The 20816-nt window shown below is 40.8% G+C and overlaps 1 protein-coding gene across 1 annotated transcript in view; it reads right to left on the reverse strand.

The window, feature by feature from the left end:
* Positions 1–20816, reverse strand: part of LOC134675011 (facilitated trehalose transporter Tret1) — a 62048-nt gene that overhangs the window by 1514 nt on the left and 39718 nt on the right. Inside the window, exons 3-10 of the mRNA XM_063533160.1 lie at positions 10816–10977; positions 9166–9368; positions 6578–6764; positions 5598–5719; positions 4137–4313; positions 3354–3446; positions 2626–2852; positions 1946–2098 (exon numbers count right to left, since the gene is read on the reverse strand). Of these exons, the coding sequence (XP_063389230.1) occupies positions 1946–2098; positions 2626–2852; positions 3354–3446; positions 4137–4313; positions 5598–5719; positions 6578–6764; positions 9166–9368; positions 10816–10977 (1324 nt within the window). The remainder of the gene's footprint in view (positions 1–1945; positions 2099–2625; positions 2853–3353; positions 3447–4136; positions 4314–5597; positions 5720–6577; positions 6765–9165; positions 9369–10815; positions 10978–20816) is intronic.

Raw genomic sequence — 20816 nt, forward strand, 5'->3', positions numbered from 1 at the left:
TATGGCTGAGATGATGATGATGACTATACTTATTACCAGATAAGCTCTCAAACTTGGCAGTAAAGTATTGGCACGACGAATAATCAGTCAGTCAGGTAATTTAAACCAAAATATTACTTTGCTAATCCGCGAAAAGATAACGTGCTAGTCAATCAGTGCTAACCCGTTATACTTACTTGCGTATTTTTTACATGCAATTAATGTTCCCACCTTCCCACCGCAAAAATAAATACGCAAATAAATATAACAAACCACCACCAAAAGAATAATACTCGACACGTGTTTCGTCTCCCTACGAGGCATCCTTAGGAGTTGTTGACGGTCTGACGCCCGGCAACGGAAAGACCTGTTTAGATGTCTAGATGTCTGTCTGTCTGTCTGTATGTGACTGATTCTATTCACTAGTCAGGTAATCGTCTAATAAAAGCAGGATTCAAAGGAGCTTAAATATAATTAATTTACGATTCCGCTAATTGCAAACTATTCTTCTTCGTGGTCGTGACCTCATGTCTGAGGGACGTGACTCCTATGGGTTATTCTTCCTACCACTGCTCTCCAGGCCTCTCGATCTTCGGCCATCTGCATTGTTGCCTGGAGCGAAGTCTGGGTAATATTTTGTACCACATCTGACCATCTACTGGGTGCACGCCCTCTACTCCTTCGTCCGTCGACACTCCCGGTAATAATGCACCTTTCTAGCGTGTCCGTGCCGCGTCTGACTGTGTGGCCGAAGAATTTGAGGACTCTTTGGGTACAGATGGTGGATAGCCTTGTGGTGATATTGAGCTCCTTTAAGATAGACTCGTTTGTGCGGCGTTCAGTCCAAGATATATTCAGCATTCTGCGCCAGCACCACATCTCGAACGCGTCTATCCTTCTAAGTGCCCGGGCTTTCAGTGTCCAAGTCTCGGAAGCATACAGGAAGATTGAGAAGATTAGGGTATGCATGAGCTTTATCTTTGTTTTGCGGTTAGTTCCTCGGTTCCTCCAGATCTTCTCAAGTCGCTTCACTGCTGCTTTTGCCATCTGACCTCGCCTGACTATCTCCTGATCACAGTCCCCGTCATCGCTAATTTGTGATCCTAAGTACTTGCGTACTGAATCAAGGTCACGTAGCTCGTTGGTTCTCTGTGGATGGCCGCTCCGGTTGACAAACATCAGTTTGGTTTTACTTCGATTGATCAGAAGACCATATTCTGCGCTGATGCGATCAATCCGGTCCAGTATATCGGCGAGTTCAGCTTCCGTCGAGGCTATGATTGTGGTGTCATCAGCAAACCGCAGATTATTCAGGAGCAAACTATTAATGGTCGTTAAATTGATGGTCGTTCTTGTCTACGTGACAGCGTGATAAAACTGTATCCGTTACTTTCAATCTCGCAGTGTGAAAAGTGACGGTTATTTTATCACGTGGATAAAATTATCCATAATACGCAGGCAGCTAGTTTATACTATGTAGTTAATGTTGCCATGCACGTAATGAAATAAGCAAATAAAATATAACGAACCACCACTAATCATATAAATCTTGACAGGTTTTTCGCTTCTCTACGAGGCATCCTGAGTAGATGCTGGAGATGTGAACGCGCAGCTTTTGTCAAGCCAGCCGACTGGTACAAATTACATTCTTAAATTGAATAGGTGGGCGAATCAGCTTTTAGACCGACATCACGTCTCTGGCGTTACCAAAAATGCCTTTAGCGTTACCAAAATGTCTCTGGAGTTACCAAGAAATCAATCGTTGATAAAAAATACGCCAATGGAAACTTAAAATAATCATAAGCCCACTCCACAGTGTGGCACATATACATATGCTTTATTATACCATTACACTCCGAAAAATAAAGACGAACTTGTCTCTTAATGGGATCTCTTGCGATTGTCATGTTGGCTAGGCCTGATCTGATCAATGTCCGACAGTAGATGTCACGTGATCATCACTTACTTTCCAGAAAGCATCTCCTGAATCTCCGCGAAGCTCTTGCCCTTGGTCTCTGGCACCAGGAACAGCGTGAAGAAGAACGCGATGATGCAGCAGACTCCGAAGATCCAGAAGGCTACGTACATTCCAAGTACCTCCGAGATTGGCCCGAAGTACCTGCACACCAATAGGGATGATGAAACATGTTGAATTATAGAAAAATCTAGTTGGATAGATAAAAAATTAGCAATTTATCGTGATATAATATAATGTGATTATCATTTCCTCCTAGCCGATTTCGGGCCACTGCGACTGCGTTCTAGAGCGTGGCTCGTGCGCTCTCAGGTGACTGACATAGCCAATTTATGCAGCGAATGTGCGACCACACTTACTGCAGGTCAGCACCCCTCCCACATAATTGTAAAGTATAGCCACAGGTGGTCTGGCCTTTAGCTCGTCGCGCTTAGCGTCGAGTTCTGTGCGCCGCCTAGCCTCAAGCTGACGCACCTGCACAATATGCCTCCAACGTGGACGTTCACTGGCTAGACTCTCCCATGCCGATGCCGTTGGCTCTATATGAGCTCTCTTCACATGATGCTTCAACACATCTTTGAAGCGCAATATAATGTTTAAAAAAGGCGTCGCATAGGTATCCAACACTATTCTGGAATGCCTCTGAGATGGCTTCCCCCAAAGCTACCTACCTAGTGACCAAGAAGGACAGCGTCCAGCAGAAAGCAGTAGCAATAGGTGCGGCCTGCGCCTTCACTTCGATGGGGAAGAGCTCGCTCATGACCGCCCACGGCAGCGGGCCCAGGCCCACGCAGTACGTCACGATGAACACCACCAGTGACAGGATGGGGAGGAAGCCGATGCTGGAGACCACGGGGCTGTCCAGGTCGTCCAGGAGGAAGAACATGCCGAGGAGGACCTGGAAGTTTAAACATTGGGGTTATAGGTTGCCAAACGGATCCAGAGCGCATATAGGATGCAAGAAAACGCTAAGGAGGGTTCAAATAATTGTAACCCAAACAGTTGCAATTTGACTAAAAAAAATTGTTTGAAACACCAAAGGACGAAGACCAGAGGAAGTCTGGACAAGAGTCCAGACTTTATACAAAACGATGGCTTAGTCGAGTTCCCAAATTGCATTAAAAGAAGAATCCAAAAATATATTTACACGACCATTGTCAGTGTCTTAAAGGAGTGTAAATATATTTTTGAAACGTTGGCCTGTAGCACTTTATAGGTACAACCACTGTTTGTGAACTCGATGTACCATTTTTCATAGTGGTATTGCATCTGTCCAATATCTTGGTCCAATGTCGTTGTGTCTCACTCTCTCGTTAAGCAAAATGTGAGACAAAATACACATTGGACAAACAAATTGGTCAGGTGGAATACTAGGTACCCTCAGTTGAAAAAAACTTACCAAACCAATGGTGGTACCGCAGGCAGAGAACAGGAGCAGCATGCGTCGCCCCAGCCGGTCCACGACGAACGGCGTCACGCACGACGCGCCCACCTGCAAAAACAACAAGCAAAGTCCATATACAAATAATACACACACACAATACACATAGACAGAGAATAGGTACAGATACAGATGTGATGGTTGCGAAAATTTTGCAAAAATTTGGATACGTTCTAGGGAATTATTAGACAGGTAATGAAGAAAATTTTCATTTTGGAAATTGTAATTTTCAGTCCCAATACAAAAAAGGGAAAAATTTCTGAAAATTTCCGGAATTTTACAGTTTTTCCCAAAACTGTACACCAACTTATCCCGGTTCTGGGCTAATCTAATCTCAGCCAGAAATATCCCGCGATTTTTCGAACGTAATCCACCCAATGAGCCAACGAACGCTAGGCCAGAGCGCCGATTTTTGAAATTAGAGCATTCGATTTCGTCACTCGAAAATCGGTGGAAAACAGCGGAATGCAAAATTTTTGAAGTACGAGCGATAGAAATTGGAAATTGAGTGGTATTTGATTTGACCACTCGTTTTCAATTCTATTAATTAGTAGAATTTAAATGCCGGGTACTGGAGATATCATTCAACGAAATACACGAAACCGAGCGGCCAAAATTCAAAAATCGGCCCCCAGGCGCATCTTTCATCCGAAAGCGGCCACCAATCCGACAACATTTTAGTCCACCTTCCATTTATTTTAACCTCATATTTTATGACGATACTACTAAACTAATACAGACCTGCACCGCTCCAATAATGATAGTAGCAATGGAAGAGTCCAGGCCAGAACCAGCGGCCTCAAAGATGTTGGTCATGTAGAAGAGAACTGCGTTGATACCCGAGAACTGCTGGAAGAACACCAGCGCGCAAGAGATGTAGAACGCCTTGAAGTTGCTGCCACGGAACACGTCGGCGATCTGAAAGCAGAGAAAACGATTCTTCAAAATACTGCCGGCCTAAAGAGGCCCACTGATTAACAGTCCGCCGGACGGTATCGGTCTGTCAGTTAGAACAAAATTTTGACAGGTCCGAACAACGGACAGGCCGATACTGTTAATCAGTGGGCCCCTTAAGAGCCAAGGTTACCAGGCCACTGATTAACAGGCCGCGTAGCCAAGATGCCAATCGCTTACGCTCCGTAGCGATCAAAAAGCAACTGTCACTGTCGCGCTAATATGAAAGAGTGATAGAGAGACATAAAGGTTTTCGTTGCCGAAGCGATAGCGATTGTAACCTTGGCTAGGCCAGCTGATTCCTTGTAACTCAAACAAGGACACTCTTACACGTCAACATGCAATTTGCACACAAGCAATAAAAATAAATCATCAGCAATTATAAAATACAATTGCAAAGGTCCATTCAATAAAGTTATTTAGTACTTAGCGCCACTTGCACCATCCCACTAACCCGAGGTTAACCGGTTAAACCGTTAACCCAGTGTCAAATTGTGCTGATTGTGCTGGTACCATGGGGTAACTCCAGGTTTTACAGGTTAACCCCGGGTTTGTTAATGGTGCAAATGGCCCTTAGAGATGTATAAATCTAAATGTCGAATCACACAAAATAAATTATGAACAAAAAACTATTGAATTTCATACGTAAGTACCTGTTACAGCTTTGGATTACATTTGATTGACTGTAGAGCAACGAGCAAAGCGAGGAAGATTGATATTTTGGGAACACGATGTCCCACAAAAAACATTACACATGTAAAAAGATGCAAGTCTCGCAACGCAGTCTATGAGCCTTAGACTGCTGTATTCACTCCTTTCTTTCTCATATCCTCTTTCACACAATCCATCCATCGTTTTTTGGGTCTACCATTCGCTCTCCGTCCATTAACATTCATCTCTAACATTATTTTGCCTATATGGCATTCATCCCTCCTCATTACATGTCCATACCACGCTAACCTACTACTCCTCATCTTCTGCGTTACTGGTGCTAGTTTCAAACTTCCTCTTATATCATCATCTCAGCCATAAGACGTCCACTGCTGAACATAGGCCTTCCCCTTGGACCTCCATACGTGCCGGATGGGGGGTGAATGCCATAATCGCCAATCGCAGTCGAGTACACCGAATTTGAGGGACGCTGCTGCCCGTCCACCGGTGGTTTTGGACGTAGTTTAAGGACATACCCGGGTCCTCTTATATACTCTATCTTAATTGTTTTTGATGTGCTATTTTTGCAAAACCTACCGTAGCTGTCTTGGCCATGGACGCGGCTACGTCGCTGGCCAAGATGTCGAGCTCCGCCTCCACTCCGGAGCGGGACTGGCCGCGGATTGTCATCAGGCAGTTGGCGGCAGACTCTCGGTCGTCTGCAAACATTGGCATAGAATAAATAATAGTACCTACTAGGTACAGAAGGTTCAGTCTCTAACAAAACGCATCTATTACGACAGATAAGACTGTTAGTCCAAGCGACCAGCACCACGATTTTAATTTTTGCGACACGATTTTAGAATCGCGCTGTAATATATCGCAGAAAATTCACTGCGCGCACTGCGATGAAAAGTCGACGATTTGTTCATTCTCAACATGGATTTTGTACCAGTCACTTGTCGTGAAACGTATCTTCAATATGCGATCCCTGTATCACTCCGAGCTTTGAGTATTTATGTACCACAAAGGTGCATGATCTCCTTTTCTATTTCCATAATTAAATGGTCAACATCTAGCGTCTCATCTTGTGACTCCATTGGAGAAGCACGTTCCAACATGTTGACGCTTAGAGATCGAAATGCCGACTGAGGTCCGGGCTGCGATTTTTTTGTCGCATATGCGCGCACTGCCATATAAACACATACGTTACATTTCTGCGACTAAATTATCGCGCGACAAAAAGTCGTGGTGCGCGCTTGGCCTTAGATGGCGCAAGCGAGAGCAGGCGTTCATTCCGTAGAGGTGCGCGGCAACTACTACTGCCAGACACCAAAATTGGTGTGAGCCGCATGTACTTGTACTGACGCGACGAAATCGCGGAGTGAGCCACGCCTGACATTGGCGGAAGGCTCTATAAGTGTTCACAATACAGATGGGCGTCTCCGTCTCCGGCACAAAGAAGAAGAGTAGGTACATCGAAGACGGAACCAACACCGACATAGACCAAGGTGCTGTACGAGATGACACCTTATTACATATAACAGAAGGTTCCCAATAGTATTTCAGTTACTCACTCTTCGAAAGATAGTAGATAGGCGTTTCAGGCATGAAGAAGAATAGTAAATCGAAGGCGGCCACGAAGGCTACACCGACGTAAGCTACCGCGCTGTAGGAGATGAAGGGGCCGATGGCATACACCAGCAGGAATCCGACAGTGATGAACGCTTGTAAGAACGAGCCGAGCGCGCCTCTGCTGTCATTCTGAAATAAAAACATTACACTATTATTATAGGGACCATGCGCATTGGGGGGTCTGCCATCTTGTGGCCTGAATCGGAAACATATGTGCACATGTAGAAACAAAACAAGTGCTACCATCTACCGTTGTTCTCGTCGGTACGTTTCCTTGTGCATAGTAGGTTCTGCCATCTTGTGGGCTACAATGACACATTTACGCCTCGCGCCAAAAATCTGACGGCTCCTATGCTGCCCCCTATAGTTCATGCACGTGGCCTATAGTAGGTATGATCGCAGAGGCACGTAGGGCGCGCACTTGCTTTCACACCAAGGAAGAGAGTAGCGTCTCTGCTGGACAGAGCGCTGTTCCAATACCTTCCTGGGGGCTTAGCCTACTTCACTCTTCCATATTAGTGGGATAGAGAGATAGACAGCATTCGTTGTCGTAGCGCAAACGATTGTCATCTTGGCTAGACCCCATGAGCACGTTCGCTGAGAGCTTGGATTGCCCCATAGCAAAACTCTGGGTAGAAATCATCACTGGCTAATAAAAGTGATGATTTCTGCCTTGCGCCAATCTTATTTTTATTTTTAAGTAGGTATGTAACTATAGGAATGAGTATATAAGAGGAAGCCTAAAAGTTGCACCCATAGTAGAAAAAGTAAGAGCGAATCGCCTAGCGTGGTACGGGCATGTGATGCGGAGGGATGAAAGTCATGTGACGAGAAAGGTATTACTAATTAATGTGGAGGGAAGTACTGGGAGAGGAAGACCGAGAAAAGGGTGGATGGACTATGTGAGAGATGATATGAAGCGAACGCAAGTGAATGATGAGATGACGCGCGAGAGAGAGGTATGGAAGAAAAAGACATGCTGCGCCGACCCCAAATGAATGGGATAAGGGCAAGCGAATGATGAGGTATGTAACTATAGGTACCTAGTTTTAATTTTAGGTTACTTTTTATTCTAAGTTTGTTATTCATTATGTTTAAGGTTTTAAAAAATAAAAAATGGAATATAAAAAAAAACTATATATATGTAGGTATATTTTTTTAAAGTCACTTTTAATGTAGGTAATATATTTTTATATTGTAGTGTATTTATATTTTGCGTGATCAGACTGGAAATAAAACATTTTTATTTTATTATTCTTTTCGTGTCCTTTTTCATACGATACGACAGGTATTTATCATTTTATTTAATTTGATTTATACCTAAATATATGGGCCAGACACTATCATGAATAATGAGATAATGACATTACTTCGAAGGAATGACAATTTTAGTGGTAGTGTTATTCTGTTTTTTTAAGCGTTCGTTTCAAATTCATTATTTATTACACATAGGTACATGAATGCGTTTTCATCACTTGGTTCCGGGGGATATTAGCTATATAAACACTCGTAATCTATTTGGGTCGCTCGATACAGTGTTATTGTTTGAAATTGACCTGATAATCTTTATCCGGCCACAAGTTTACTATGCAAAACAATATGTTCATTTATGCAACATATAGTTTCGAGTAGGTACCTATACATACATAAAGGTGCGCGAAGCTTAGATACTTATCTAACGGCCCGATTCGGACTTTAAGATACGTCAATTGAATATTGTCAATACGGCTTCCGGCGACCAGAGGGCTGGCCAATATTTTGCCCAACGGATCAGCAATGCCATTACCGAGCGACTTCCTCCAACCCCATCCCCAATACACCCAATCATGCTCCACGGAAAGGCGCCAAGTAAATTTAGAGCGACCATGTTTCCGTTTTCCGAGCATGTCTCAGGAGTTTTAAAAAAAACTAGTTTTTAAACGAATAGAGAAACGAACGATACTGGTGGAAGAGCAATTATTTAGAAATGTACAGTTTAACATATTGTAGTTCTTACCGTAGCGATCTCGCGGCGCAATACATAGGCGACACGGTGAAAAGCATGCCAACACTGACGCCCCACATGAAACGCCCACCATAGAAGTATGCCACAGAGATTACTCCTGCTGCTATATGCACCCAGCCACCGAAGAGACGATGGAGCGATCAAGAGCGAGATGGATGACATTACCGTGGCAATTTCAGCGCAGTACATGGGAGACACGGTGAACAGCATGCCAACACCGACGCCCCACATGAAACGCCCGGCGTAGAGGAACGCCACAGCGGTAGCGGCCGCTATAAGGACCCAGCCAGCGAAGAGAGAGATGGAGCGATCAAGAGAGAGACGTATGACATGATCAGACGTACCGTAGCGATCTCAGCGCAGTACATGGGCGACACGGTGAACAGCATGCCAACAGCGACGCCCCACATGAAACGCCCGGCGTAGAGGAACGCCACAGCGGTAGCGCCCGCTATAAGGATCCAGCCAGGGAAGAGAGAGAGATGGAGCGATCAAGAGAGAGACGTATGACATGATCAGACGTACCGTAGCGATCTCAGCGCAGTACATAGGAGACACGGTGAACAGCATGCCAACACCGACGCCCCACATGAAACGCCCGGCGTAGAGGAACGCCACAGCGGTAGCGGCCGCTATAAGGATCCAGCCAGCGAACAGAGGGATGGATGAGGCGATCAGACTCCATTTGCGACCGATGCGGGCTGCTAAGGGACCTCCGATGAATGGACCTGGTTTAAATAGAATGATCTCATTATAAGGTGCTTGTATAAATATGTCCCATTGGTGGGCATAGGTCTTCGCCCACAAGAAGACTCTACGCTAGACTTATTTGCGTTAGGGACTTCACATAGTATGGTAATACACCTTTTCTCAAAAATTGACGGCAAAGTCGACTTTGCCGTCTAAAAAATAGGTCGCGAAGAGCGGAGTTTATGGTCAGTCAAAAATTAAAAAGTTAAAAACATTGCAGTCTCGATTTTGGGACTGCAATGTTGCATACAAATTCCATTATTTGCCGAGTTCCAAACTTTTTAAAAATTTAAATGGCAATATCAAATGAAGGCACAGGCCCATTAAACAGCCAAACAGATGATTAGCACCGCGACTATTTAGCTGTCTCAAATAGGTTGGCGTATTTTCGGCAGAATGCAGAATGCTTCTATTTTTTTATTAAAATTCTCTGTGAAAATATATACGTGAGAACGTTGCTTTTGTAAAATATTTATATGATATTTATATTTCTTGCACCATTTTTGAGAAAAGCACTATATATGACTTGGCTGGAAGGCTACTTGCTGGCTTCGGATTCAATTAAACGGACTCCCAAGGTCTCAGCCTGCAAGTAGCTACTTCCGAGCCTCGACAATAATGTACTATTGAATTTCTTTGAAGACGTATTTAGGTTTCCTTACGATGTTTCCCTTCAGCGAAAAGTAACTGAGAGTTTTTCAAAAAAAGAAGTGTACATGTTTTAAAGGGTCGCCGGCAATGCGCATGTAACACCTCTGGAGTTGCAGACGTCAATAGGCTACGATGATGGCTTACCATAAAAAAAGGTTTATTTACTGGATTGCAGCACCTAAAGTAATTTCAAAATTAGTAACTAAATAAACATTTTTCTGCGGTCCTCTAAAGTCCATGAGTGTAGATTATATAGATATATCTAAATAATTAAAAGCACCTGCCAAACAATAATAATAAAGGCAACTATATTCGATAACAATAATAGTAGCAGATATCAAAACAACTGGACAGCCTTGAGATACACCTGACATTAGGTATATGATTTACATTTTCGGTGCATCCTCACAACACGTGCTCATTTAAATTACCTACTTCGGGTTGTTTACGTTAGGTTTTCCCTTGGCATGGCATCATTTTTGCTCCTTTGTCAGGAATGCGGGAGACTTGTCGGCGCGACAGGGGAGAGTCCGTCAGATTCATAGGATGTCGGTCAGATTCCGAGTTACTCACCCAGTATAGCCCCAAGGGTGAGGATGGAACCGATCCATGCTTCTTCGTCAGAGGTGATGGGGGTGGGCAGCGGGGAGAATCCGTCAGATTCCGAGTTACTCACTTAGTATAGCCCCAAGGGTGAGGATAGAAGCAATCCATCTTACGCAGCAGTGGTGATAGGCAGGCAGGGGAGAATCCGTCAGATTCCGACTTACTCACCTAGTATAGCCCCAAGAGTGAGGATGGAACCGATCCATGCTTCTTCGTTAGAGGTAATGGGGGCGGGCAGGGGGGAGTCCGTCAGATTGGCATCTTTCAGCTTGATGTTGACGGGAGACGTCCATCCCATGGAGTAACCCGTTGAGGCGATCGCTATGTTTGCTGTAAAAGAAATATTTGACTGTTAGAGTTTGCTGGTCAACTATTTAGAATATATATGTCGGCGGGCGATCATAAGATCAGGCAGATCGTGAAATTCCTGGGCATATCGTGAAACGTGAAAATCTTTGACTCGTTCCCTGATACGCGGGGCTCCTATTTCTGGGCAGTTTGCCCTTCGGGCTACTGAAGCAACCTAACGAACCTATCTTACCTATATATTGGTTTAATGTTACCATCCTCAAAACAATACACAGGAACATTACGATCTGCCTGATCTTACGATCGGCCGCCGACATATAGATAAGCAATTTAGAATATATACAGTAGTAGCAGTACTGATACCGCTACTTGACGCTAGATGTCGACTGCGAAAATAACAGGCGTGTAGGTAACAAAATTGACGTATGTATGTGAGCACTCTATGCTGACTTATTTCTCTATGGTCATAGTCAATAAGCCCACAGCTACAGTAAATGTGTTGACATTCCCAGTCGCTGTTGGAACCGGCATTTCTAACGAGACCCAACCCTCGTGTTTACAAAAACTGCGGTAAATAACACGTTTAAAACAACGTAGTACGAAAGTCGGTGACCCGAAGCGATCAGTGAGAAACAAGCGTATCTATATCCTCTAGCAGCCCAGAGGCCTATAAAAAGGTCTCCCGTTCCATTCTAACTTGAATCGTTATTTTGACAAGTCAAAATTGCATTTGCCTTGGCAAGTTTTGACGTGTAAGCGGCTAAGAGGATAATTCTATGTTTATCACAGGCGGTACTGGTCTAATGAAAAATTATTGGTACGGTAGTCAAAGAATTTCTGACCCATTTCGTACCTTGTCAGTGATAATCAATATGAAAGTTCTTATACCTCATACTATATTGTCACTAAGACAAAGTACAAAATAGGTAGGAAATTAAATTCTTCGATACGACAAAATAAAGTAACTTAATATAGTTTATTTTTATCTCAGCGACCCCCCTCCCTTTAACCCTTTATCCCTTTAACCATTTGACATTCCTTTCTAGTCATTCGATTTCGAACCGTATAATAATTCTTATATAGTAGAGATGCGTTTTTGTTTTAAGTATGTTGCCGCGACGGACTAATGGGTTAGGTGATCTCCTCGATCAAAAGTTGAGGTAATGATCCTACAATGGATCCCGAAGAACTATTCTAAGTTTAGAAATGGCAACTTGATTTGTTTATGATAGTGTGATAAGACTAATAACTTGCCGTCGTCTCGTCTCATGTTCGCAACATCAACATACGCTGAGGTTTTTGGTGCGGAAATGTTTTACACTAGACAAAATATGGGTAAAAACTGTAAAAACAGAGACTATTCTACATTTCTAAGCACATTTGGAGCTCACTACCTATTTTTGAACGACCCGTAAGCGAAGGTCTGCGTTTCAGCTCGGGCGAAAACGCTATCGTATGTCCGGATGTTACCTCTACAGGTCGCATTTCTCAACCGATTCTCGTGAAATTTTACGAGAAGCTTCGGTAGTCAAATACCTATATTATTTTTCGTCGTTTCATTTCGAAAAGGTTCAAAATGGCGGAATTTGGCATAAAGGACTTAACCGCATGGCATTTAAGACTATTGTGAGTTCGCTGTGTTAATTAATCAAATACTTCTTTGATAAAAATACAATTTTTTTTGCGATCGTCTACAGCTCACTGAGCCATTCATAGTTTTGTAACTATTACAAGAAACAAAGTTATAATTAAATACCTAGACGAATTCATTCCCGCGCCCAAAACCCCGGGGCATGATCATCTAGTTGATATTCTTTAACTTCGAATATACCTCTGGTTGAGACGACGCGTGGTTGTATGATTGCCCTGTCGCTATTATAGTTTAGTTGGATCATCCTGTCTGTCTGTACAGTCAGCAAGGAATATGAATAATAAACATTTACCCCCTTATTCATAAACGTTTACTAAAGTTGACAAGCCGATAATAATCGTTTGTCCCTTTCTATCATACCAATACGTCGGAAAGGGACAAACGATTATTATCGGCTTCTCAACTTTAGTAAACGTTTATGAATAAGGGGGTAATTCTATAGACCTACTCCGTCTGCCTGCAATTTCGTCTGTATGGTATGATGATGATTGATCAAACTATCCTATGCCCTTCCCTGGGCCTCAAGCTATTTCTATACCAAATTTAAATCTGTTCAGCGGTATAAGCGTGAAGGGGAGAACAGACCGACGGACAACAAATAGAGTTACTATTGCATTTATAATAATATAAGTAGGTATAAAGTGGTCACAAAAACCTCGCAATTCATCGCAATTAAATATAAATACGAGTAAGTAGATAAGTACTCAGCTTTCTAAGGACCTGATGGTAGGTCCTTAGAAAGCTTTAAGTTAAGTTTATCACAGATCAGAACCGAACAGCCGATATAGATGCATCTATACTACACAAAAAAAACCGAACTCATAATAACGTGTTGACAAAACTACTTTTTATTAATTTAGGTTTATGTTTTTTTATTTGACCTTTCCCATGTGACACTGGCCAGTAATAGGTATAAACAGTATAAATCGAATACAAAGAGAACAAAAACTTGCATAACTTAAGAGGAAGGTACGCAATTTCACGAAAATAGGTAAGTACTAAGTAGCGTTTTGCGGATTGGGGATTCACGTGCAGTTTTCTCACGATGTTTTCCTTGAACGTTAATATTTAGAGACAAATACCTACATACATATTTATACATTTTTATAGATGGTCAAGCCATAGACATAATATATATATAGACGTAGTCTCAGCGAGCTGTCACTGTTGCCACTTTTGTTTAGTGTACGATTAACAATGAGGCCCACGTTGCTGTAGCCATGTCGATAAAGTCATATCGATAAACTATCGACATTTCTTGCAATTTTAATTTTACTTCAAAGGCTTAACGATACCTAAAATGACCAAAAACGCTTTTATTCTTTATTGTGGTTATCAGATCACAATTTTATAGTCACGCCCCAGCAGGGAACCAAGGGAAAGTTCAGATATTTAATTAAAATACATAAATACCTCCTAAAATAGGTGTTCCGCAATAATTGAATTATATTATTATATTATAATATATTCATTATCCATTAGCATTTCAATAATGTTTATGTTTAACGAAGATATTGAAGCTTCAATTAATCGCTATTTCGTTCCGCTGTGTAGCGTTTATCGATTAAAATCGACTTTTCACATCCCTAAAAGAGCACACATATACGCTTTTACGCACACATACACAGGGTGGGCGCATCAAGAAAGGCAACACTTGATTTGAAGTCCGCCTTGTCAACAGTATGGTTGTCCTTTTTTGACAAACGGCATTTTAAAAGAGCGAGGTGAGAGAAATGATACTAGTTGCTGCGTCGTGAAAGAGAACAGAAAAGGTTGGGCCCTTGGGTCAAGCAGATATTGTCAGTAGAAAAAGGCGGCAAATTTGAAAAATGTAGGCGCGAAGGGATATCGTCTCATGGAAAATTTGAATTTCGCGCCTTTTTCTACTGACAAGATTTGCTTGACCATCTATATTTGGTGTCGTTAAGTTTGTGTTTGTTCATAAGTTAATTTGTGTTTAAAAATAGAGTCCTTAAAATTTGTAGTTTACCATTTTATTTTGCAAGCCGTCGCAAATTTGTCTCGTCATGTCATACAGAAGCAGAATGGTCTATCTAAAAATAACCACAATAGCAATTGCGATTGTTGTAAACGCGACTGCGATTCAGAACGTACGGCCGTTATCATTATCAATTATGTTTGGAAGTGTATAATTTAAACCAGAACCGGTTAACGTTAGTTGTAAACATGTACATACAACGTCCATATTATATTCATTAATACTATACTCTGTACCATACTCTAATAAAACATGGTCTTCTCTTCCCAGAGTGACACAAGCCTACGTCACAATAACATGGCCGCGATATATAGCGCTATCGCATATTATCATATAGCGCTGTCGCATGATGACGTAGGCTTGTGTCAGTCAGGTGACCTAGAAAAGACGGGAAGAGAGTACGGCTACGTTCACACGGCGTAATTTTTCCCGTACACGAGATTTTATCGAATATCGTAGTGACAGCAAAATTTGTATGGCAACCTGAAAATCGTTCACACGGCGCCTATACGAGAAAATCTCGTATTCGAGACATATTTTTTACCGTATACCGTAGGGTCTTGCCACCGGGAACGCGAGATTCTCGAAACGATTTTATCGAATGCGATACTCAGTGGCGCTTACGTTTACGTTGAGTCGTTCACACGGACAAATGGTTTCTCGTATACGAGACGCGCACGGGGGCGCAAATCTCTTGCAAATATGGCTTCCGCCCACTAGCTGCCCAATTTTATTTTATTTTACTATTTTATTTATACAAGTTTATACATGATTTAATATTGTCGATTACTAAAATAAAACAACGTGATATTCAGAACACATCAGTTTTATTTGACCACAAGATCTTCAACACGTGACGACCACTGCGCCAGAGTCTGTTTAACAGGTAATAATAATAAATAAACATATAAAAGAAATAAAATACGGGGATCCATGTCGGCGTGCACTCAACGGCTGGTGGTGTGGCGGCAGGTAAATTGCATCGAATAGACGCCGTGTGAGCGACTGTCACGTATACGGGAATACCGTATACGAAAAAAAACCGAATGGATCTTGCGCCGTGTGAACAGACGTCCCGTATACGATAAAACCGTATGCGAGAAAATATCGAATCGAATAGTCGCCGTGTGAACGTAGCCTACCAGGCGGAGTATATTATTATACCATGCTCTGTACCTAAGTAAACAAATAATTTGTGCCAACATTTTCGGGTAGTTATAACATTTATTGATTAACCAAAAAAATACAAAACCACCTGGATCTGTCACTGACTGTACATTATTCGATCATGTAATGTTTTCATCTACCCTACAGACATTATACACTTTTAGAACTATCTCTAGAATTAAACATACATATTATTACTAAGTTATATAGACATTAAAAAAAACCTGATATTAAGTAACATAGGTAGAGTTTTAAAGAATTTAAGTTCAAAGAATTTGAAACCTAAAAGTAACATTTCCTCCTCTAAATCCTCTCGAAACTTAGCACTGTCAAAATAAAATTACTACGATTGCTAAAAATAGATATTTAGTTGAATCAGAATCTAAAACGAGTAAACTATAACTATTTGCCTAAGTACTAATTACGTCATCACATTACTATATTTTAGATAAAACGTACGTTTGTTTAATTTTAATACATCCGTACACAGAAAGCGATAGAGTAAATATTGAAATTAAAAGTGTATTAAGCAGTATCAACAGTATAATAGTTATTTGAGTAAATTTGGCAGTCATGAATATGCCGCATGTATTTCCTGACTGTCTAGTTTTAACTAGTGATACGTCGTGCAATATCATCACGTGTATGTAAATAGTTAAATTTAGACACACGTGCAAAAACAATCAATGAAAAGTTTCTAAATTTACGTAGGTACTTATATATATGTAGTTCGTTTTTTTAGCATTAGAAAGAACCTAAATAATTTTGACGTGTCTTTTTATTAAAAAATATTTTAAAAACGCTTAAAAATGTGTTAATATTACTTATGAAAGCAAAGGAATGTAAATGATGGAATATTATGTTTTATAATTCTAACATATTTACTGTGACTTATTTTTCTATGGTGATTTTTAATAATAAGACATGTCAAGATCGCTTACTTTCTTTCTAATGCTAAAAATACGAACTATAGCTGTAACTCAACTTACCTATTAGGGAAGACAAACATAGAGATCAGTTTTATATGTTAAAAATTATGGTATTTTTATAACATAATATATCTACTAAGAAACGAACAATTTTAGAGAAAAAAAGTAGCTACCTATTTGAGACTTCATTTTAAATGCGTTGGAGCAATGAGAATATAAACTCAAGAAATGCTTTACAATAGTATCACTTTCTTAACACATTCAGTACCAGCCCGAGCTACGAGCGTAGCCGATAACACGGGAAAAACCGTATGTAGCGAAAAGCGCCTACGAACAGTGAACTCCCCTAGGGAGTCGCTGGCAGTTAATCACGCGTATTCGGGAAACGAGATAATCACAAGATCTAGAAACGATATAGAGATCAACTAGATTTGCATTAGATATCGACTAGATGTGACTTGGATATCTAACTTGTCGAAATCGTTCAAGAGGACCTCCAGAATCGCGTAAACGTCAAATTTGACATATCTATCTTACAAATATCTTTATTAAATTATCCATATCGTAACTTGTTGAGGTCTAGTACAGATCTAATACATTTTCAGAATCGAGCCGCTAGGGAGTCGCTGGCAGTTAATGTGTTAAAATTGTAGACGCTCTACGAAATCTGATGAAAGTGCTACGCAAACCGTAGCAACCACAGACCCAGACCATCATACAAACCAGCGGTTGACCCTAAACTCACTTGAAGCAAAGGGGCCGATTCGAGCTTACTTTGTGACATCAAAATAAATTTCTAAATTATGTCAGTCATGTTAGTTTTTTGTAAAATTTGTATCAATATGATCCCTAGTCAACAATAGCCTATAAAAAAATATAATTCATGCAGTACGCATACAAAATGGATACAGTAATCTTTATTTTATGAGTGTTCACTATCGCATCTGTTTTACAACAGCAGATTAACATAATATGTTATTATCTGCGCGGGTGGTTGATATCTGTAGATTAGGTTTGTAAGCGTTTTATCGTTTTCATGTAACTCGGAGAATTAAAGCTAATACTGCCATACTGTACCTACAATATAAATCTCATCATCATCATTTCAGCCTATATACGTCCCACTGCTGAGCACAGGCCTCCTCTCATGCGCGAGAGGGCTTGGGCTATAGTCCCCACGCTAGCCCAATGCGGATTGGGGACTTCACATACAGCTTTTCGCAATATAAATCTAATACCTTTAAACGAGCAATTCTTGTTTATTTATTTATAATTAAATATAAACATAAAAATTAAATTTGTTTATTTCAGATCATGAGATCCATATTTTTGTTAGCTTACCAGAAGAACTTTCATCCTATGTACTAACAGAGGATGTAAGTACTAGTAGTAAGTAGGTAGGGGAGACAAAGGTGAGTTTTGACAGAGGAGAGTTGTGACATAGTCGATTTTTTGGAATCTATTAACTGAAAACTAGGTCGCAATAGCGCGCGTTTCTTAGTTCAAGTTACGAGCTAACAAACGCACACTGTTGCGAGCTCGCTAACAGTTATTAGATTCCAAAAAATCGACAATGTCACAACTCTCCTCTGTCACAACTCACCTCGGTCTCCCCTACCTAAGGTAAGTAGTAGTAGCTTTTATGTAGTAAGTACTAACTTACTACATAAAAACACTTATAATATATGTTCGCTGAATTCAAATTTTCTATGCGACGATATCTTTTTCTACTGACAAGATCAGCTTGACCAACTATACTTTTGACGAAAAAAGTTTGTAAAACCAACACACATGTAATGTATTGTGTTATATGCTATAGTTTCCGTGCTGTCACGTTGCGTGGCCACAAACTGATCGCGAGTGTAATCGCTGACTTCCGGCGCACGCGCAGATCGCCATTGGACTTCATCTACACTGAATGAACATTTTGTTTATTTTTTATTTATTTATTAAATCTTACAGCTACCTATACGGTTTCCAATTGCGATAGTATAGGCACGCTATTTACATTAAAAAAAATACTAATTAATTATTGAGTTTTTGTAAAAAAATTGCGATATGAAGGAATTTAAATTTAGAATTATTTGGGATTACGAGTATAGATTAAATTTAGAGTTCACCATCTAAATTTCAGAGAGTACGTCTGAGGGCTACCGCAACGTTTGACGTGTTGCCTCCCTGCCACACTTACGTACGAATTAACAAGTGCGACAGAGAGGCAACACGTCGAACCTGAACCTCAAAACGCGAGTGTAATCGTTGGCAAGCGGCGCACGCGCCGCGTGGCATTGAACTTCACCTGCGCCCGCGGTTCAAAGTCAGAGATATCTGCACTTTTGTGCCGCGGTAGCATGATCGACAGCCGTATTCGAACAATGAGATACGTCAAATACTAGACTATATCGAAACGATATGGATCGGATATGTCAGTGTCAAACAAGTGTCAAAAGTGACGTTTTTGTTTGAAGAAACGTCAATTTTGACACTTGTTTGACACTGACATCCAATCCATATCGTTGCAATATCTAGTATTTGACGTACCTCATTTTTCGAATACGGCTGCGAGTTTGTGGATGGCGGACAAATCTGTTAATGTATGGCTTGATTTACAGACATATTTATATTGTATTCGGCGGAATTCAGCGACAGATTCACCCGCCAGACATATCGACATATTTAACCCGGTTTTTCAGGGGCAAAAACGTACCATTCCTACATGAAAACGACAAATTTTCCAGATTCAGGGCCCAAATTACTAAAATACGGTAAATGCCAAGTATATTATTTGTTAGGTGGATTTTTGGAACTAAATAGTCACTACCTTGCGCATACAAAGTGGCGCCCTCTGGCGGAAAAATTATGGCCCCGGAGCGGCATAAACATACTACTTGTATCTAATTTTAAGGAATAGGTACTATTATTGTATTAATTGCGTACATTTAACTTTGATCGATATCAACTTTTTCACAGTCTATTAAGATAGGTACTATTGGGCCTGGGCCATTTTTGCACAATTTTACTTCAAATGATTAACTGCCGTATTCGAACTTCAAGATATTCACAAGAGACGACACGTACTAGATCCATTCTAGATACGTTATAGTTTAGATATCAACTAGTTCTCTTTTGCAGCGCAATTTGGGCAACCAATGTCACTTTTACGTTAGATAGAGTAAGATATCTATTATATAGATGTGAATTGGATCTCTAAGTCATATCCTATGGAAATCGTTCAAGAGTATCTCCAGAATCGCGCAAATGTCAAATTTGACAGGTTAGATCTTAAACATATCGTTATCGTATCTTGGTGATGTCTAAAAGATATCTAATAGATGTCCGAATCGGGTCATTTTTCTTACCACATAGTAACCGAAAAAGAAGCACGTGTACTTGATCTTTGTAATTTCGTAGACAAAACGTAATTTTATCTAAAACTAATATATTTTAAATAAAGAAAACACTAAGAAAACAATTATAATGCTTTATTTGCTCAATGTCTGCTAACAAAACTTTATTTAATTAAATTATGAGTATAGTAATAACGTTATAATCCCTGTAAAAATATTCGTGAAGTCTTTGCAAATATTTAATTGTTAGATATTGCGGGCGATGAGATTTAACTTTTACTTTATTTGAGTAAATGATAAAATGACATCAATGACATAGTTTCAACCACCTCTGTTTAGTCGACTATGCCTGCCCTAAAAAGTTGGTATATGTTTCGCATTTGGTCGGCTGGTAGGTACGAGTACTTAGGTACTCATGTTCATAAGTTTAATATTCAAAGTATCACCAGGTATTATAAAACAAACGGCGCGATTCGGGAAATGAATTAGAGATTAACTAGATACGATATAGTAAAAATATGTGACGTCCCACGGGTAAAGATACCTTATGACGGTTGGCGCTTACGCTATTATTAACGCCGCTCCAATATTATTGCGGCGCTATGTAACGTAAGCGCCAGCCGCCATAAGGTACTTTTTTGCGTGGAACGTCACATATCTTCACGATTTGCCGACCGGTCTGGCCTAGTGGGTAGTGACCCTGCCTGCGAAGCCGATGGTCCTGGGTTCGAATCCCAGTAAGGGCATTTATTTGTATGATGATACAG

This window comes from Cydia fagiglandana, chromosome 21, assembly GCF_963556715.1.
Source record: "Cydia fagiglandana chromosome 21, ilCydFagi1.1, whole genome shotgun sequence".
In the NCBI taxonomy this organism is placed as follows: domain Eukaryota; kingdom Metazoa; phylum Arthropoda; class Insecta; order Lepidoptera; family Tortricidae; genus Cydia; species Cydia fagiglandana.